The 17,592-nt window shown below is 47.2% G+C and overlaps 1 protein-coding gene across 4 annotated transcripts in view; it reads left to right on the top strand.

The window, feature by feature from the left end:
• Positions 1-17,592, top strand: part of ABCA1 (ATP binding cassette subfamily A member 1) — a 97,386-nt gene that overhangs the window by 56,122 nt on the left and 23,672 nt on the right. For all 4 annotated transcript variants that reach the window (XR_011050191.1, XM_068424121.1, XM_068424120.1 and 1 more), the window contains 13 exons: positions 2,506-2,592; positions 7,124-7,364; positions 7,955-8,094; positions 8,794-8,910; positions 11,660-11,848; positions 12,730-12,935; positions 13,028-13,204; positions 13,809-14,031; positions 14,388-14,609; positions 15,219-15,423; positions 15,970-16,083; positions 16,546-16,717; positions 17,270-17,401. Coding sequence is in view for 3 of the 4 variants with exons in the window: in XM_068424121.1 (XP_068280222.1) it covers positions 2,506-2,592; positions 7,124-7,364; positions 7,955-8,094; positions 8,794-8,910; positions 11,660-11,848; positions 12,730-12,935; positions 13,028-13,204; positions 13,809-14,031; positions 14,388-14,609; positions 15,219-15,423; positions 15,970-16,083; positions 16,546-16,717; positions 17,270-17,401 (2,225 nt within the window). In the remaining variant the exon portion in view is untranslated. The remainder of the gene's footprint in view (positions 1-2,505; positions 2,593-7,123; positions 7,365-7,954; positions 8,095-8,793; positions 8,911-11,659; positions 11,849-12,729; positions 12,936-13,027; positions 13,205-13,808; positions 14,032-14,387; positions 14,610-15,218; positions 15,424-15,969; positions 16,084-16,545; positions 16,718-17,269; positions 17,402-17,592) is intronic.

Raw genomic sequence — 17,592 nt, 5'->3', positions numbered from 1 at the left:
GCTGTGAATTTGTTAGGGAAGAAAGGTCAGGGTGGTGGGGTGTGAAAGGATAGGTGGGTTCTCCTCGCTTTTCAGGGTAAGGCTTGCAAGCTTCTTCAATCACCTAAGACTTGCGTACTGGGTCAGACCAAAGTCCTGTTCAGCTCGGTGTCCCCTGAGTGCTAATCCAGCAGTGGCCCATAATGGAGGCATGTGAAAGAATGCAGTCATGGGGTGAGTGTATAGTAACATTTCCTCAATCTAATGTCCTGTTCTTTAGTAGCTTGCAACTCAGACTTTCTCAGCTGCTGCCGGGATCTTTGTGTTTAATAGCACTTGATAAGCTTTTTTTTTTTTCTTTAATGAATTCTTCTAAGCCTTTCTCAAACCCACATTAACTTTCTGTACCTTCAGCATTGCATAGTATCTACAGAATTTCTCCATTTTGACTAAATTGCGTGTGCAGCAGCTCCTTCGGTTTGTTTTAAACTGATCTTTTCACTAGAAGCCCTCTAGTCCTGTATGATGAAATGCACTGAGCAATCATCCTGTGTTCCTATTCTCTATCCCACTTGTAATTCTACAGACTTCTGTTGTAACCTCTATTTGTCACTACAGGTCCCATTGGAAGAACTGTGGTCTGTTGTTCTTTCTTCAGAAGCCATTCTTATCTTGAATCATACTAGTGGCCTTTTTCTGTATTTGTGTTCCTTCAGAGATGGAGGACACAAAATTTCACATAGTACTTGAGAACCAGGATTGCACTGTGGGTTTATATTGATGTTAATCTGTTTTATCACTGTAATTCCAAGATCTCCCTTTCTGAGTGGCAGTAGCTAGTTCAGAAACATCAAAGTGTATCTTAAGGTAGAACTGTCTTTGCCCTGTGTACTTTATTTTGCAGCACTGAATTTCATCTGGCACTTTATAACAGAGTGTCAGCATGAGGCCTTTCACTAATCCTTTGCAACTGGGTTTTGACTTTTCACTGTTTTGAATCAATTAGTATCATCAGAAAACTCTTCCTCATCCACCCTGTCCCTGAATCACCTCTGAATACAGTGAACATCACAAATCTGTGTAGAGCTTGATGAGGTGTATGGAGCTGAACAAGCACATCTACTGTTATGCATGAACCTGAGAGTTTCTACCTTGTCTTGTTGCTGAAGTGGTAGTGCAGCTGTGTAGCTTTGATATTTTCTGACTATATTCTTTAAATATGTCTTGAAGGTCTTAGCCTATGGGGAGTTTGAATTGCTTTTCTTTTAGCCCTAATGATGTGTTTTGGTTTATCCAAACCTTAAGGACTGTGTTTAGTAGAACTCCATAGAAGTTACAGAGACCTTTCCCTGAATTTGCAACTGCCTTTGGAGCAGGCACTAACTATGCACTCAGAAAAGTTAGCTGGGTCTTAAATGCACTGGCAGATGAGTGGAACGGTGCCCGTTTACACCAGCTGGCACTGACCAGGTCTTATCACCCTACAGCAAATCAGCTAGAACATCTGAAAGCCTCCAGACTTTGCTTCCAGAAATGACTCCAGGAAAGATGTGAAAATTAAAAGCTTCAGGCCAAACGATGTGTGCTAAAATCAAGGGCCTTGGCTGTTCCTCTGTGTGTCACAATGCTGTAACTTTAGCATGCTTTCAAATGCTGCAACATGTAGCTGCTAACGTGAAATCTTAGGAAATTATTTTAATCTTCATTCCCTTGAAAGAAGAATTGTCCAAATGTTTCCCGTGTGAGATATTCCAGATATGTGGACAGAAGGGAAAAAGAACACTGCAAACCAAAACGCAGGCCCACCAGTTACATGTAGAGCAACTGGAAACAAGTCGTTGTCTTCAGTGTGACTCCCTGCCTGGAGCAAATAGTTTCCTGAAAGCTATGCCTTCCACTTCTGGAAACCTGTCAGTCTTTCTCTTGCGATGATGGTGAATGTCAGCTGCTTCATGGAAGCTCGTTGTTTTAAAATATACCCTTGGTTTAGATAAAAAAATGTCAAGGCCTGATGGGAGGACTTAAGTGGTGAAGATGATGTACACTGCAGCAGTTGTTCTCCATATCTGAGCTGCTACCTGTGTGGAGTCCCACTGAAAGTTTGTGTCTACCAACTGGTCTTTTCCTCCCTTGTGTAGACTTTTCATTCCCTTCCTAGCACTGACTTGCAGGATTTCAGGTCTGTCCACATGCTGTCCTGTAGGCTGTGCTTGTTTTGTGACCTGGAATGCAAGCCATCCTTTGCACTGTAAGTGTACGTGCATGCATTAATCATTTTATTGGGATGGTTCTGGTTATGGCATCTGCATACCTAACCTGTGAGGAAGGAAAAGGGTGTCCCCATTGCATTGTGGGGCACTGCAGCCCAGGGTGTTTTAAGCTCACGGTTGCACAGAATGCCAGTTCTGTCTTCCCCATCAAGCACTTTGCCATGTAAACAGTCCTTACTACTGTTCTTTACAAGAATGTTTACAAGTTTATTTTCTTTGTTTGTGACTTCTAGTTTCCTTTTCTCTCTTCCTGCAGAGACGAATTTCTTTCAATTCCTCGTTGCATGATCTGTCAGAAACTGTGGAAGCTTTGAGAGAGAGCCTTGGGAAGCTTCTTAAAGAGGTAAGGAGCACCTTCGTGTCAGGAGAACACATCACCGTGGTTGCTGTCTTAGCCTGCAATCGAGTATAAGAAGCACAAGTCTCCTTGGTGCAACTCAATGTAAAATCCCTGGCTTGTTTTGAAACTTCCCTCCCATCCTACAGCCATTCTCCCAGCATGAGTAGAGGCAGCAAACACTTTGCAACCCTTTGGCACTTTGAGTTACAGACACCATAGGAGTTGGATCAGATATGTGGCTAAAGGTTGGGTGCTCATGGGAGGATCAGGAATTAAGACGTTTTCCATGGGATTTGCCTTCTCAGCAGTGGCACAACTGTTGGGCTTGCAATACATCTCCTGACTAGTGGTGCCTTGCAAACTTCATGTGGAGGTTTGCCTCTTTTCTAGCTTTTTTCACTCAGTTGCCAGCCATGTTAGTGTTGTTACTTGGTTGTATCTACAGGTCTCTGCGTGCCGTGAGGGTATGGCATGTGGAAGAGGTGTTGTGGCTGCTGTGATCTAAATTAGTAGCTATAGTCTACTGTTTGCTTTCTGTCTATCTAGCTTTTTGGGGCAGAGATTGTTTTCCCATCTTTGTGGGGCACTCAGTGCAATGGCATCTCAATACTGGCTGAAGGACTCTGGCAAAACATAAATAGTGATTTGCAGAGACAAAGTGACATTCTAGAGACTTGAAGTATTTGTTTTTGCAGGTGAAACGATGGATTAAGGAAAAAGCCCTGCATGTCTAGCGTGAGTCAGAAGTCCAAAACCGGGGGGTTTTTGTGAGCCAGAAACTTACCTTAGTTGCTTTTTGGCTGGCTCTGACTTTGAAGTGCTGCTACTAGGCAAAAACATTCTCTCTCTGAAGCAGAAATCGCAACCATCTAAACTAAACAATGCCTCCTCCTCCCCTTCGCCAGTCTTCCGCGTTTGCATCAGAGCAAGAGAACTCAGAGCCGTGACCGGCAGTAACCTCCTAGAGCATGCACAAGAGCGGGTCACTTCAGGTTAGCATGCGCTCCACTCCCGCGGAGGGGCGGCTGCCGGGAGCCAGCGCCATGCCAGCCAACAATTCCTGGCACGCATCCCTCCCCGAGTCCCACAGCCTGCCGCCGAGCCCCGTGTACAGTGAAATTAAAGATGATTCCCGGATCAGCCTCAGCTAAGACCGTGGCAGAGCTCTTGCTGCTAGCAGGGAGGCTGCCCTTCAGAGTTCGGTTACAGCTGTTTCCCCTTACGTCACCTAAGCTCGCCTTTTTTTCTGGTCTGGGATAAAAATAATTGAAACCATGTGATATTCAGTTTGCTGATGTGGCCGAAAATGTCCCAGGGTAATGTGTCTTTTGCTTGGCAGCTGTTTTGGGGTAGGAGTACCTTTAATTCTGCCCTATTGCTGTGCAAACAAAGGCAGCTTTTTCCTCTGTGTACAGCATGAACTGCTCCAGATGGCTTGACCGAAAGTTACTTATTGTCTGGCAGGCTGATTTCTGTGTGAAAAGGAGGGACTTGCTCCCTTGTTTCGAAGGGCAGCAGCTTGAGGGGGTGGAGAGAACTATTGTTTGTGCCATGTCTAGGAGCCTTTCTAGCAAGGAATTTTAATTAGAGAATGGCCTGAACAAAGTATTTATCTCTGAGTATGGGGATTGATTGGATCTGTGTCCCTGGGCTCTTTAAATCAACCTAGGAGGGCAGATTAAACACCGAGAGCAAGGGCAATTATTAAGAAACACTTAAAAGAGAGACAGGTCTGATGTCTGAGAGAAAAAATAGCTCAGTAACCCTTCAGACGTGAGATACTTGCTTCCAGTGAGGTGAACAGAGCAGCTCTGCATGTCAGTTGTAAAGTTCCTGGTGCCAAAGATGAAACAAAGCTCCTTGTTCAAATTGTTTTAAAATTATGTGTAAAAATTTATTTGCTAATGCAGTCCGTCTGCAAAACGGATAACACCTCATACATTCATGGGAATTAGCTGCGGTTCCTTTGCTCATGTTAGGGAGTTTGATACTTCAGCAAAAAGTCAACTGCTTTAGCTAAGGAAGAATCAGCTGTTTTACCTGAGGTACCAAAAACTCCCTGAGGGGTCCCTTTGAATTGGACCCTCAAACTTTCACACCTGAAATGCAGCCTTGGCCTTTTGGGTGAGGAATCATCAAATCCCAAAATCCACATGAGCATATATAACCAACAAAAGCTGTTGTGTGACATTTTTTTCATTCATGTCCCATGATGCTAATGTCCTGTCAGTCACCCTGAACCTGTGGAGCCAGATTGAGTGGCACCAGGGTGCAGACAAAGGCAGTAGTGAGGAAATGAAGGTACACTTGAAGCAGTCACTCTGGACACGTGTACTGAATCCCCAGGCTTTAGCTGTTCTCACAGCTGTCTTCCATCATATCACAGTGTCATGTGTTTTCAAGCAGCTAAAAATAGAGGCTCCTTGTGTATGTGACACACAGTAGCTGTTGTTTAGCATCAAGAATTTTTGTCCAGATGTTGGCACATCAAAGCACACCCAGCGCTACAGATGAACAGAAAGGGTCAGGTTTGCCTCCCAGTGTAAGGACACAGACTCCCTGTGTGCTTTCCTTGGGTGAATTTGGATTGAACTCTTCCAGCATACCATCGCTTTCTACATTGTTGCTGGCTGGCTTTGCCAGCTCTCTTAGACTTTAATTATCTGCGTTTTATTTAAACAAAGGTGACAAAACCAATACACAGCGAGCAAAACTTGCAGATGGTCTTCGACTGTTATTGTCTCTGAAAACAAGGTAGTTTGGCCACAGCATCTAAAGTTGTTTCTGAGATGCAGCTGATGAGCTGTTCCAAATAGGTGTCTCAGCAGCTCCCCTTGCCCTTATTAGTGCATGTTGCTGTTCTGGGCAGCACAGCAAGAACATAGAAGTTAATGTCACCTGATTTTTCAGTAGCAGTCAAGAAATGAGATCGAATGCTAGAAAAGATATAAAAAGGGATAGAGAACCAGCTGTAAGATGTTACCATGATGCTATATAAAACCATGGATTGCCCCTCTGTTTGATATGGAATACAGATCTAGGCTCTTCCTCCCCAAAAAGGGGTAGCAGAACTGGAAAAAGTTCCGAGAAGGGCAATTAGGACATTTAGAAGTGGAATGACTTTCACACAAGGAACAAGGGAGTAGTCTGGGGCTTGTCATATTGGAAAAGAGATGAGTTTGGGATATGACAGAGGTCTATAGAGTTGAGTGGCTCAGAAAAAAGAGATAGGGATTGAATGTTCACTGTCTCTTCTAGTGTAAATAACATGGCATCAAATGGAGCTAACCATAGCTATGTTAAGGAGAGGGGAGAAGAAGTTCTTTCCAGTGATGTGTTGGATGTTAAATACTTATGGATGTTCGAAACTCTATGAGTTTGCCATGGAAGAAATTCATGGAGAGTTAGGAAATAGAAGTTCCCTGAGCTGAAAATAAATGGAAGCTGGAAGTTTACTTGGGCGAAGTATCCTGCGTTCTTGCCCTTGCCTTATTTTTTTCCTAACATCCACTTACTGTCACCATCATAGAGGTTACTGAAATAAACAGTCTTCTAGTCTGTGTGGACACACCTCCGCTGATGTTCTTACATCTCCAGACAGAGAGTCTGAGAGCAATGATGGAGTGTAGTGTGAAACCAGTGCTCATGGAAGCGCATTTCTTTTTCCATTGTGGTGAGCTTGGTCATGCCTCTTGAGTACAGTGACATTAATGCAATGAGTGTCTGAGGCTGAGCACCTGGTGCTTTTGTTCATGACCTATTGCTTATGCTAGGCAAATGAGTCTGGAGGTACCAATCGTCCAAGTCAGTTGCGTGTTGTCACCTTGAGCCTGCTGTCAGGCTGGCTGGGCAGGAGAAGGCTCCTTGCTGTGGCCGGCTGCATGCACAGCTCATGCTGTGATCAGGCTGCAGCTGGGCTTGTTTTCAAGGGGTTTCTGGGAATGCTCTTGACAATGGGGCAGGGAGGTGCTGGGGCAGGGGTAAGCGATACTCATCCAGGAGATCAAACTGGCTGCCTGGTGTAAATCAGTGGAGGCTTCCTGACCTTGGTGGAATTGTGCCAGGTGACACTGCTGGGGCCTGCAGCTTGTCCAGCCTGTGTCCTGTGAGCTGCACTCACTTTGTGGTGTTCCTTACTCCCTCTTCTGACTCAATGCACCCCACTCCACATGGCATTAGGGGACTCCACTGGAATGTAAGCCATTGTGCAACCGGGAGGAGAAGCAGCTTCCACGTGAGAGGGCAGGGCGGGCAGGAGCCACCCACAGCACTGGAGGAAAAAACTTAAAAGAGTAAAGAGCTTGGCAAGGGCACATTCCTTGTGCATGCACAGAAGAGACTTCCCTCTATGTTCTTGCACTGTGGCGGGGGAAAACATGCTTTCCCTGGTCTTTACTGTTGAAGTTGCATTCAAGGCGATTCTCATCTGTTCAAAAACAGATGTATGATTTGATGGAGAGTGGCAAGATCCTCTCCTCTTGCTAATCCTGTTCCTATCCCTGCTTCCACTCTCTTCTCCCACCTCCCCCTCCAGTTGCTGAGCATGAAGAGCTGGAGTGACATGAGGCAAGAGGTGATGTTCCTGACCAATGTGAATGCCTCAAACTCCTCTACACAGATCTACCAGGCTGTGTCGCGCATTGTGTGCGGCCATCCAGAAGGTGGAGGGCTCAAAATTAAATCCCTCAACTGGTATGAGGATAACAACTACAAAGCACTGTTTGGAGGCAACAGCACTGAAGACGATGTAACGAACTTCTATGATAACTCCACAAGTAAGTGTAACCGTGGCATGGCCTAAGGTCCCATCTACTTCATGGGTGTCATTGCTAGCGTTTCCCAAACTTCCACAGATGAAAGCAGGGGGTCCTGAGGGACAGCATACCTACCACTGTTTCAGAAAGGCATGCACTTGCTGCCTCCTGCACATGCCTTTAAGGCCAGCAAGGATATTGACATGCAAGGGATTCCCAAGGGCCTTGTGCAGAGTCCACAGAAGACTTCGTAGTGGATCTCCTTCAGAGGGAGAGGGAGCAGAGTCATATGCAGCCTTTGGAAATCTGTCCTTCTCTAGACAAATTTTGCTAGTGCCATGCACTAACAGTAGCGAGAGTGGTGCAGAACTAACAGTGTGGCTCTTAATGCTGGAGGCTACCTGGGTGCTCCGTGTTTGCTGGGCAGATCGTGGAGACTTGGACTGAAAGGGGCTTTTTGTGAAGCTTTGCAGTAGAGGAGGGTTTTTGTTGTCTGACAAATGCTGTGCTTTCAGCTGTGACTGTCCTTAAAGCCCACACAAGTGGAGCATATGCCTTCTGCAATTGTCATCGTGCTGTGCAGCCGCTCACCCTTGTCCTCTCCTCCTCAGCACCCTACTGCAATGAGCTGATGAAGAGCCTGGAATCCAGCCCGCTTTCCAGGATTATCTGGAGGGCTTTGAAACCCTTGCTGATTGGGAAGATCTTGTACACTCCAGACACACCAGCCATAAGGAAGGTCATGACTGAGGTAACTCTAGCCCTGTCCTCTGATATGTAGAATGAGGTGTGTCCTCTGGTTGTGCAGCTTAGCTGCTCTGTGTTAAACTGGGCCCAAACACAAGCCTAGAAAGGATTGCCTGCAAAGCACAGCCTCCCTAGTCTCTCACCTCCCATGCCCTTGCTGTTGAAGGCCCAAGGAGAAAAGGCCAGGCCGAACTCTTTTTCTAGACTTGGCTGGAAGCTTTCCTGGTGATGCCTTTTGATTATCCACAGGCTTTGCATCTCTGATGTGGGATGTGGGAGTGGGGAAGACCTTGGTAAGCCTTCAGGTGTCCTTCCTCTCCTCCGCTGCTGGTTGGTCAGCAGATTCTTGATCATTTCCGATTGTGGTTTACCTAATGTTTTCTCTAATTCCCCAGGCTCCCTCAGAAAGACTCTTCTAGCATATGGGGAGGGTCTGCCTCTGTGTGCACTTAATCTCCAAGGCAGAGTCATTCTCTACCAAGCCTTGAAAGGCAGTGCTCAGCCACAGGCATCCACACTCCCTGTTGTTCTTTTCCTTCCAAGTGCACTTGATTTTCCCTATTCTGGTCCTTGCAGAAGCTGAGCTGCTGTTCGAATATAAGCAGCACTCAATACTTTGCTTGACGGGTCAATGCACCCTCTCAGCCCACAGTGGATCTCTGCCAGCTTTTGGAAATAACCTTTCTCTCCTCTTTGCCAACAGGTGAACAGGACATTCCAGGAGCTGGGTGTGTTCCGTGACCTCGGGGGGATGTGGGAGGAGATAAGCCCAAAGATTTGGACGTTTATGGAAAGCAGTCAGGAAATGGATCTCGTTCGGGTCAGTATGCTGTCCTTGCCAGAACCACCACTGGTATCTTCTGCAATAAGCTATGAAATATTTATTTTAGATGGTGCTTCAGCGCTGAGCTGAGCAGATAAATAGTATGGGTGGGACCCCTTCTTGAAACACAATGTGATTGTACCAATCTTGTATTATGCTTGGCATTCCTTCCTTCAAGTAACAACCTGCTGCAAGCAGGAGCAGTGCGTGTTTTAACACCAGTTTCTAATCTGCCTCTGTGGGGCAATGGGCTGTTTCTTCCACAGTGTTGCCCTAATGGGGTATGAATATCTGGCTTGGGGTATTTTGGTAAACTGGGGACCTGTGGGGTTGGTGACATGTTCAGCTCCCTGTGCAGTGCACTTCTCCACAAGAGTGCTCTCATGGTAGCAGCAGAGTGAGCGGTCATACACCTGCATCGGATCCTGGGAGGTGCCAGGTAGCCTCAGGCCCCATTTAGTACAGTAGGAATTGAATGGTTATCATGCTAGAGCTGAACCTAGATGCCTGGCAGTAATCTGGCACAAATCTTGTAAAAACTTAATTTGGAGTTGCATGGTACGCTTAATTTAGTAATACTTGGGTGCTCGTGGGAGAAGAGCAAACATCACCCTGCAGCTGATGGGTACATAATGTGCCATGCATACTAGACCGTGAAGAAGGGGCTGGGAGTCTTGTTTGGATTTGACATGGTTTCTGCTAGCCTGTTGGCTCCCTGTAGCGATGTGCCAGATGTTAGACCTGCATTACCGGGGTATTATCTACTTAAGTGGCTTAGTTCACTGTTGCTTCCCTCAGGTGCAGTTCCGAGGGGTGGATCTTTGAACCCTGTGCTGATGTCTTTGGAAGCACAGTGATCTAAACCTGTGATCGTGCAACAGAGGAACACTTGTAGAGTAGCTTTTCCAGCTGTCTTTGCACGGCAGCTGGTTGTGTGTCATAGTGCAGCTGTTATACAGAGACTTCCCCAGGTCTTCTAAGCCTTGAAGTTCATTCATTGTTTACTGCAGTGTAATGCTCTGCTGAATAGTCTCTGACCTGCTCTGTTGCACTTCCCCATCAACATGACATACTAGAGGGACAGAGATCACTTCCATCATTTCTGGGTCTCTGTTGGCTTAATGAAAGTTAGTTCTGTAGATGCTGGTACCAGGAAGGTGAGAATTGGGGCCACCAATTGTAAATGGAACCGTTCGCTGCAGAGAGTGCAGACAGGAAGTCAAGGTTTGGATATTGGTTTGCAGTTGTGTCCTTTGAAAAGTTGAATGTTGCTGCATTTTTTTTTTTTAAATGAACCCTGGGCTGTTCTGGTTTTGTATTTTATGCTTCTTGTTAACCTTGCTGGCTCTGGTAGTTAGTTCTTGATCTTCCTGACAGTCTGGTCTCCTCCTCTGTATTGGCACGGTAGCAGGGGTTCATTTGTTGTCACCTGTTGCAGTTCACACAAGCAGAAGTACTTCACTGTCAGTGCCTGGGCAGCTCCAAGGCAGCATCCCATTCAGTTTAGAGGTGCAGCATGGATTGCTTGCACATGAGTACACTGAAACATACTCGTTTGTGGCTGCTTTCACAGGGGAGATCAGTCCTTTGCTGTTTGTTAACCACTGAGGCTGCCATGCTGCTGGGTGACTGATCATCACCTGCCAGCTCTCTGGGTTGTGCAGTCTGTTTGGCATACTGCTTCCTGCGGAAGGAGAGAAAAGTGCTTTGCTTGCCCATCTCTGGCACTTCCAGCCTGATGCTAATGCAGCTGCTAACCTTAGGGGGGACAACATGTGCCCCTGGAGTTAAGGAGCTTTAGTGTTGCTGCTGAGCGTGATGAGGCTGAGCCCCTTCCCTCCAGGCACGGTGCCCTTCCTGCTGGGGAGGGTTTTTGCAGTTTTCTCTCTTGTGCAGGGTTGTTTTGTTTTGTTTTGTTTTTTTTTTCTTGCCTGCTTCAGTTCAGCTGTGTCCTTTACAATTAATGCTCCCCTCCTGCTTGCCCTCATATTGTCTGCCCAGAGGACTGGTTTGTGCTTCAATGCCAGGTGCTTCTACCTGGACAACACTTGCATGGGGTGTTAGGCATACACGTAGTGGGGCAATAGCCTGTCCTCAGAAAGCTAACAGTTAAACCAGGTGAAAAAAAGCACTGTCCCAGACAGGAGAACAGAGGCAGGACATCATGGCTGTACAGGGCTGCTTCAGCCAGCCCTGGTGGCGCAATAGCAAAATATGTGAGAAAAGCTACTCGGCCTCTGGTGCTGGTATTTCCGCTCAGCACTATGACAGTTCAGCCTCCAGCCGTGCCACAGCCCCTCTCCATCCCAGCCGGGAGCAGAGCTTTGTTCAGGGGAGGTGGGCAGAGCTTGGCAACTGACACCAGCCGTATGTGTTTCTCCTGAACACACTCTTCCCCTGCTTTGCTGGTGCAAGACATGGTTTGCATGTGCAGGGTGCAGAGCTGTGCATGGCTCTCTGCTGCCCTCTCCTTGGGAAACGGGGTGGCAGGACATGGAGGCAGACAGCCAGCCTGCAAAGCACACACAAAGCACACAAAAATGGTGTAGCTATACCGGGGGAAGGCACATCCTTTGCAATGGGAGGAAGGACCCCACCGTGTAGATCTTCTAAGTACAGCAGAGGACCTCTCCCTGCACGTTTTAAAAAGGTATTTTCCTTGGTAGTACTATTTTTCATGATGAGAGAGAAGATCTAACATTAATTCTCAACAACTATTTCTCCTTTGAAAACAAAATATCCGCAGACGCTGCTGAAAGGCAAAGCTCTTTGGGACCTGCACTTGCCGGCTTCCAACTGGACAGTGGAGGACGTTGCCCGTTTCCTGTCAAACCGTCCAGAGGACTTTGAGACAGCAAATGGCTCAACATATACCTGGGTGGATGCCTTCAATGAGACAGACCGGGCTATCCAGACCATCTCCCGCTTCATGGAGGTGAGATCCTGCTAGTGTGGGCAAGGAGCTGGGGGAGGGAAGCAGCTTGGTGTGTCCCTCCACTCACATGGTGGTGTGTCCCTGGAAAGGAAAGATAGATGTTCCTCAGTCCGTTTTCTGTAAATGACCAGGCTTTACCAGTGCTGAGTGCACAGCACGTTAGAAAATGTCATTTATTCAGGTACCTAAATATAGATGTAGGAACCTAACTGTAGGCCTTGCTCTTGAAGCTCTCACTTTGGCCGTTGCATGTGGTTTCTCACCCTGTTGTTACTGGGCGACTGAGAGCTGCTGCCTGCTTTGGCAGTGTAACAGCTCATATTTCTGGGGTTTTAGCTGGGGACTATGGTGAAGGTAACAGCTGCTTTAAGCTGAGGAAGACATGGAGAATAATGAAATTTGTTCTACTTGTTATGTGGTCATCTTGGCAGATGGGTGCAAACAGAAACAGACCTTGGCTTGTCAGAGGCCTGGTCCAAAGCCTTTGGTCTCTCTGCTGATTTTTAGAGGCTTTGAAGCAGACGTAGTTTATTGATAACAGAGAAAATAAAACTAACTATGGAAATTGATGCTTGGATGAGATCCTATAGCTACTATTACAATGCCACCTAACCTCTTGTCCAGAAAGTACTTTTGCTGGGTCATTTCTCAGTGATATATGTTTGACTGGCAAGTGACCATCAAGCAGGAGAAAAATGACATCTCTAGCAACTTGTGGGACTACTATGAGCCATTGCAAAGTAGTCCAGTGCTGCAGCCTTTTCTTGGGCGTGGCTTTACCATTGCAGAGTTCTTCTTTTTGCTCCCTCCTAAACGTAAACAAAGTACGTTGTGGTTTGGTAGCTTTTCCTGTGAACACTTCCAAATCTGTCCCTGTCTAGTGTGTCAACTTGGACAAACTGGAGCCTGTGGCTACAGAAGTCCGGCTTATAAACAAGTCGTTGGAGCTTCTGGATGAAAGGAGGTTCTGGGCTGGCATAGTCTTCACTGAAATAGCTCCTAACAGCATAGAGCTTCCTCAACATGTGAAATACAAGATACGCATGGACATTGATAATGTGGAAAGGACCAACAAGATCAAGGACGGGTAAGTCCTGACATGCTGCCTTATGAACAGTTTCTTATGGGGGATGCAGTGATGAGGATTTCTAATGGAAAGGTCTTGTTCCCTCGGTGCAGGTACTGGGATCCTGGTCCCCGTGCTGATCCCTTTGAGGACATGCGCTATGTTTGGGGAGGCTTTGCCTACCTACAGGATGTGGTGGAACAGGCCATCATTAGGGTGCAGACAGGCGTGGAGAAGAAGACAGGAGTTTATGTGCAGCAGATGCCTTATCCGTGTTATGTGGATGACATGTATGTATGCAGGCTGCTTTGAAATCTCCCAGGAGGATTGTGGCTTGGGAGGCCTGGGCTCTTGTCACTCCTTGGGCATGGTTTACGTCCCTACTATTAGTGGGGGAGCGATCTCCTTAGTCTTCCTAATCCATGGAATTAGGGCACCTGCATGGAGGATTTATGATATGGAATGACTTGCAAGAGTCCTTCCCAGGAGAAGGACTGTCTGTACAGGACTTTCACATACCAAGTGCATTCCTGATATGTGCCCATATTCCCAAACCCGAAATATGCAAAATAGCACTGGGGAAAAAGCACTCTCCAGGGGAGAGTGGAAAAAGGATCGTTGAGAGCAGTCCCCAGGAAGGGCGGGTTGCTGCACCCCCTCTTCCACTGAGTGACAGTTGCAACTCCAGCTCCCACTCTGGGCTGGTGATGTGCTCTAGACCCATCAGCCTCACCCCATGGTGAGACACTGATCCTGTGTCATGCTCTGCATGTGGGTTGCTTTGTGCAGTGAAGCCTTAGCTGTCGCCATGCTCTGCTAGTCCTTGAGTGGTACCTGAAGTTGCACTGATGTTTCTCACTCTGTTCTCCTGGCTCCTTTTCTTCCTTCTTTCAGATTTCTACGTGTCATGAGCCGCTCCATGCCTCTCTTCATGACTCTAGCCTGGATCTACTCAGTGGCTGTGATAATTAAGGGTATTGTGTATGAGAAGGAAGCACGGCTGAAGGAGACTATGAGGATTATGGGTCTTGACAACGGCATCCTTTGGCTAAGCTGGTTCATTAGCAGTCTTATCCCTCTCCTGATGAGTGCAGGCCTGCTAGTACTGATCCTTAAGGTGAGTTGACTGGTTTGGTCTGTGGCAGCAGAATCTAGAGCCTTGAGAGCCTGCTAAGCAGTGGTCTGCACTGATACACTGGGGAGGAGTTAGTGAGTATGGGTTGACCAGCAGCTTCTTGGGAACAGGGTTTTGGAACAAAGCAGGGCTGAGTGGCTGAAAACAGTGTGAGGGACTGTAGTAGATTTGGTGCTGTTGAAAAGGCGCCTCTGGTACTGCCCCACTTCTGGGAAGGCTATTGTACAGATTGCTGCCAGCCCAGCCTTCCCTGAGCTGCAGCTCTGCAGACCTGCTTGTTCTAGAGCCACCTTGGAGAGCCCTTTCAAAGCCTGATGCACTTCTTGTTTTCCTGCCAGATGGGGAATCTGCTGCCCTACAGTGACCCTAGTGTGGTATTTGTTTTCCTCTCGATCTTCGGTGTTGTGACCATCCTCCAGTGCTTCCTCATCAGCACTGTGTTCTCCAGGGCCAACCTGGCAGCTGCCTGTGGGGGCATTGTCTATTTCACGCTGTACCTGCCTTATGTGCTGTGTGTTGCCTGGCAGGACTATGTCAGCTTCCCACTCAAGATCTTTGCGGTGAGTCTTTAGGAAACTGCCCTGGGTACTGGGCCTCCACCAGCACGGCATTCAGCAGCTCTCTGTCTGGACACTGATAACAAGGTGGGGAGGTGGCAATGGGATAATAATTTTCCAGTGTAAGAGGCTATCAGGGCTGGGCTTGGTGAAGAGGTTGACTGAACCTGCTAGGAGCTGCTGCGAGGGTTTTGTTGGCTTTGGTAGTAGAAGTAATTCAGCCAGACTAAGCTGCCTTGATCTCTATATGCTGTGATGCTATACCACCAGATATGCAGGCTGAAGGAGCCAGCTGTCTTTCCTCTGCACAGCACTTCCTACCTGTCTGGAGAGGGTAGCTGTTAGTGGTCTCTTCCCTCACATGAGAGTCCAAAGAGCAAGGGGAAAGAATTCTGGGTGGTGGTCCAGCAGAGACGTGAGGCATTGCTTGCTTGTTGGAACCAAGACAGAGTCTGCCACTCCCTCTGTGCAAATACAGTTATACTGCTTGGACCTTTGACTTTTCCTATAAAGTTTCTGGACCATGTCCCTTAGCCTTGTGCTAGACCTGAGCTGCCCAGTTGGAGAACAGCTGTGAAAAACTGAATGCATGTTCATGCCTCCCATTTGCAGAGCCTGCTGTCTCCAGTAGCCTTTGGCTTTGGTTGTGAGTACTTTGCACTGTTTGAGGAGCAGGGAGTTGGTGTTCAGTGGGACAACTTCTTTGAGAGCCCATTGGAAGAAGATGGCTTTAGCATCACCACGTCTGCTGTCATGATGTTGTTCGACACCTTCCTGTACGGAGTCATGACCTGGTACATTGAGTCCGTCTTCCCAGGTGAGGTCTGCTTCTGAGGGAAGATCATGTCTTCACACTTTGTATTGATCCTTTCACCCTACTCATTTGCCAAGGTGCAAATTGGGCCTATTTTTAAGCAGAGCTGCAGAAAGGTCATGGAGGAAAACCACAGACCAACATCACAGTAAGGCTGTTGCTGCTAATAGCAGGGACTGTTGCCCAGCATAGATACTGTGCCCCATTTTGGTGATGGCTGAGCTAGTCCTAGAAGCTTTGCTGCACTTCAGCTATTCCCTTCTCTGAACTGCTAAGTACACAGACTTTGCTGCAGGGGAGGAGTTGAGAGTATCGGCAATGTGGCTGCTTAGCACCTTCCAGCACAGGGCTTTTAACTCTAAAGTGACGTTTGGGAAAGAGATGTCTCTTACCCTAAAGTCTGGCAGTGTCTTTGTCACAAAAGATCCTTTCTTAGTCCTGCCTAACTTAGAGGCTTACTGGGGGTGGACTACTACCTTTATTGTCCTGAAAGCTAGTATGAGAAAAGGGACAGATGCAGTCAGGCTCATGTAATGATTTTCTCTTTAGGCCAGTACGGGATTCCCAGGCCCTGGTACTTTCCTTTCACAAAATCGTATTGGTTTGGTGAGGAACCACAGGACAGGCAGCACCCCCATCCTGACCAGAAGGGACCTTCAGAAGGTAAGTGCTGGACACAAAGCCTTTCCGCAGTGAAGTGTTACAGTCTGCCTTTTTGAAAGGAGAGTCCAAGAACAGCAGGAATAGCATGGCTAAGGTGAAATTGGTCCATCCCCTTTTTTATCACAGTTTGGGTATGCTGATCAGGTGCGTGTATCCAGATAAACCCAAGGTACTTTGCCCATTTGAGTTGCAGGTAGGTGCTCCAGCCTCATGAGTTCAGAATTCCTCCCATTTTTGCTGACCCTGGTGACACTGGAGATCTCCAACTCCCAGATGTGCCCAGTAGAGAGAAAAGAGCTAAGGGACAACTTCTGTGGAAGGTTCCTGTCCCTGAGGAAGAAATATGGTCTCTTCTTCATATAGCTCATTTCTCCCTGGATCTCCACAGACTGGGGGGAATGGGATGTTTGTTATAACTCACACACAGTTATCTCTCTCCCTACTTGCTCTGTTTTCTTCCAGTTTGCAAGGAGGAAGAGCCTATGCATCTGAGCCTTGGTGTTTCCATCCAGAACCTGGTCAAGGTTTATCGTGATGGCAAGAAGGTTGCTGTAGATGGTCTCACACTGAACTTCTATGAAGGACAAATCACCTCCTTTCTGGGACATAATGGAGCAGGGAAAACCACTACCATGTGAGAACAAAATAATGCTTTAAGACGGTGGGAGAAATGACTCTGAATACTGTGGTTCCTATCAATATGATAGAGGTAGCTGTACGACTGCAATGTGCAAGCTGGTGCAGACTAGAGTGTTCCACTGATTTCAGTGGAGCTGATTTACCCTGCTTGTGCAGCTGCCTCAGAAGATGAACAGATACAAGGGACTGAAACTGGTGGTTGTTCAGGCGGAGGCTGTGCCAAATGAATTTGCTGGCAGCTCTTTTTAGTAATGCCATATGTGATTCTGACTTACCAGGGTAAGGAAATGAGTTGCAACTGAAAGGATGAGAAGCTTTTAGAGGAAAAATATTTCCTCCAAGCAGAGTCATGTGGGTGCGCTTTGATCACTGTTAAAACCATTGGAGCTGATTTTTCTTTTATCCGTTAGTGGGACGTTTCTCAGACTACTTTCCTGATGTGGGAGTTCCTCAGGGCTTCCACCCACTCTTCATTCATCCATCCTAGCATATGCAGCAGCCATTTCCTAGTGGTGGAACTTGCTTATCTATTGTGTTTGTTGTTCAGGTCCATCTTGACTGGCTTGTTCCCCCCAACCTCCGGTACAGCCTTCATCCTGGGAAAAGATATCCGCTCTGAGCTCAGCACCATCAGGCAGAACCTGGGTGTCTGTCCGCAACACAATGTGCTGTTTGACTTGTGAGTAGCATCTTCAAGATGCAGGGCTGGTGTTATCCCATAGATGTCTGGGTCCTTTAGGAGGCAGTAGTGTGCTTTCAGCTAGGGACGGTCCTATCTTTATTTGTGTGCATGGTGTGAGACAGCAGGGTGGTGTGAGATTGGTACAAGGACGTTCTGTTCATTAGCACGTTCGTACATGCTTGTGAATT

This window comes from Nyctibius grandis, chromosome Z, assembly GCF_013368605.1.
Source record: "Nyctibius grandis isolate bNycGra1 chromosome Z, bNycGra1.pri, whole genome shotgun sequence".
Taxonomy (NCBI): Eukaryota; Metazoa; Chordata; class Aves; order Nyctibiiformes; family Nyctibiidae; genus Nyctibius; species Nyctibius grandis.
Note: the sequence above shows the minus strand (reverse complement) of the source record. Positions and strands in the feature narration are given on the sequence as shown.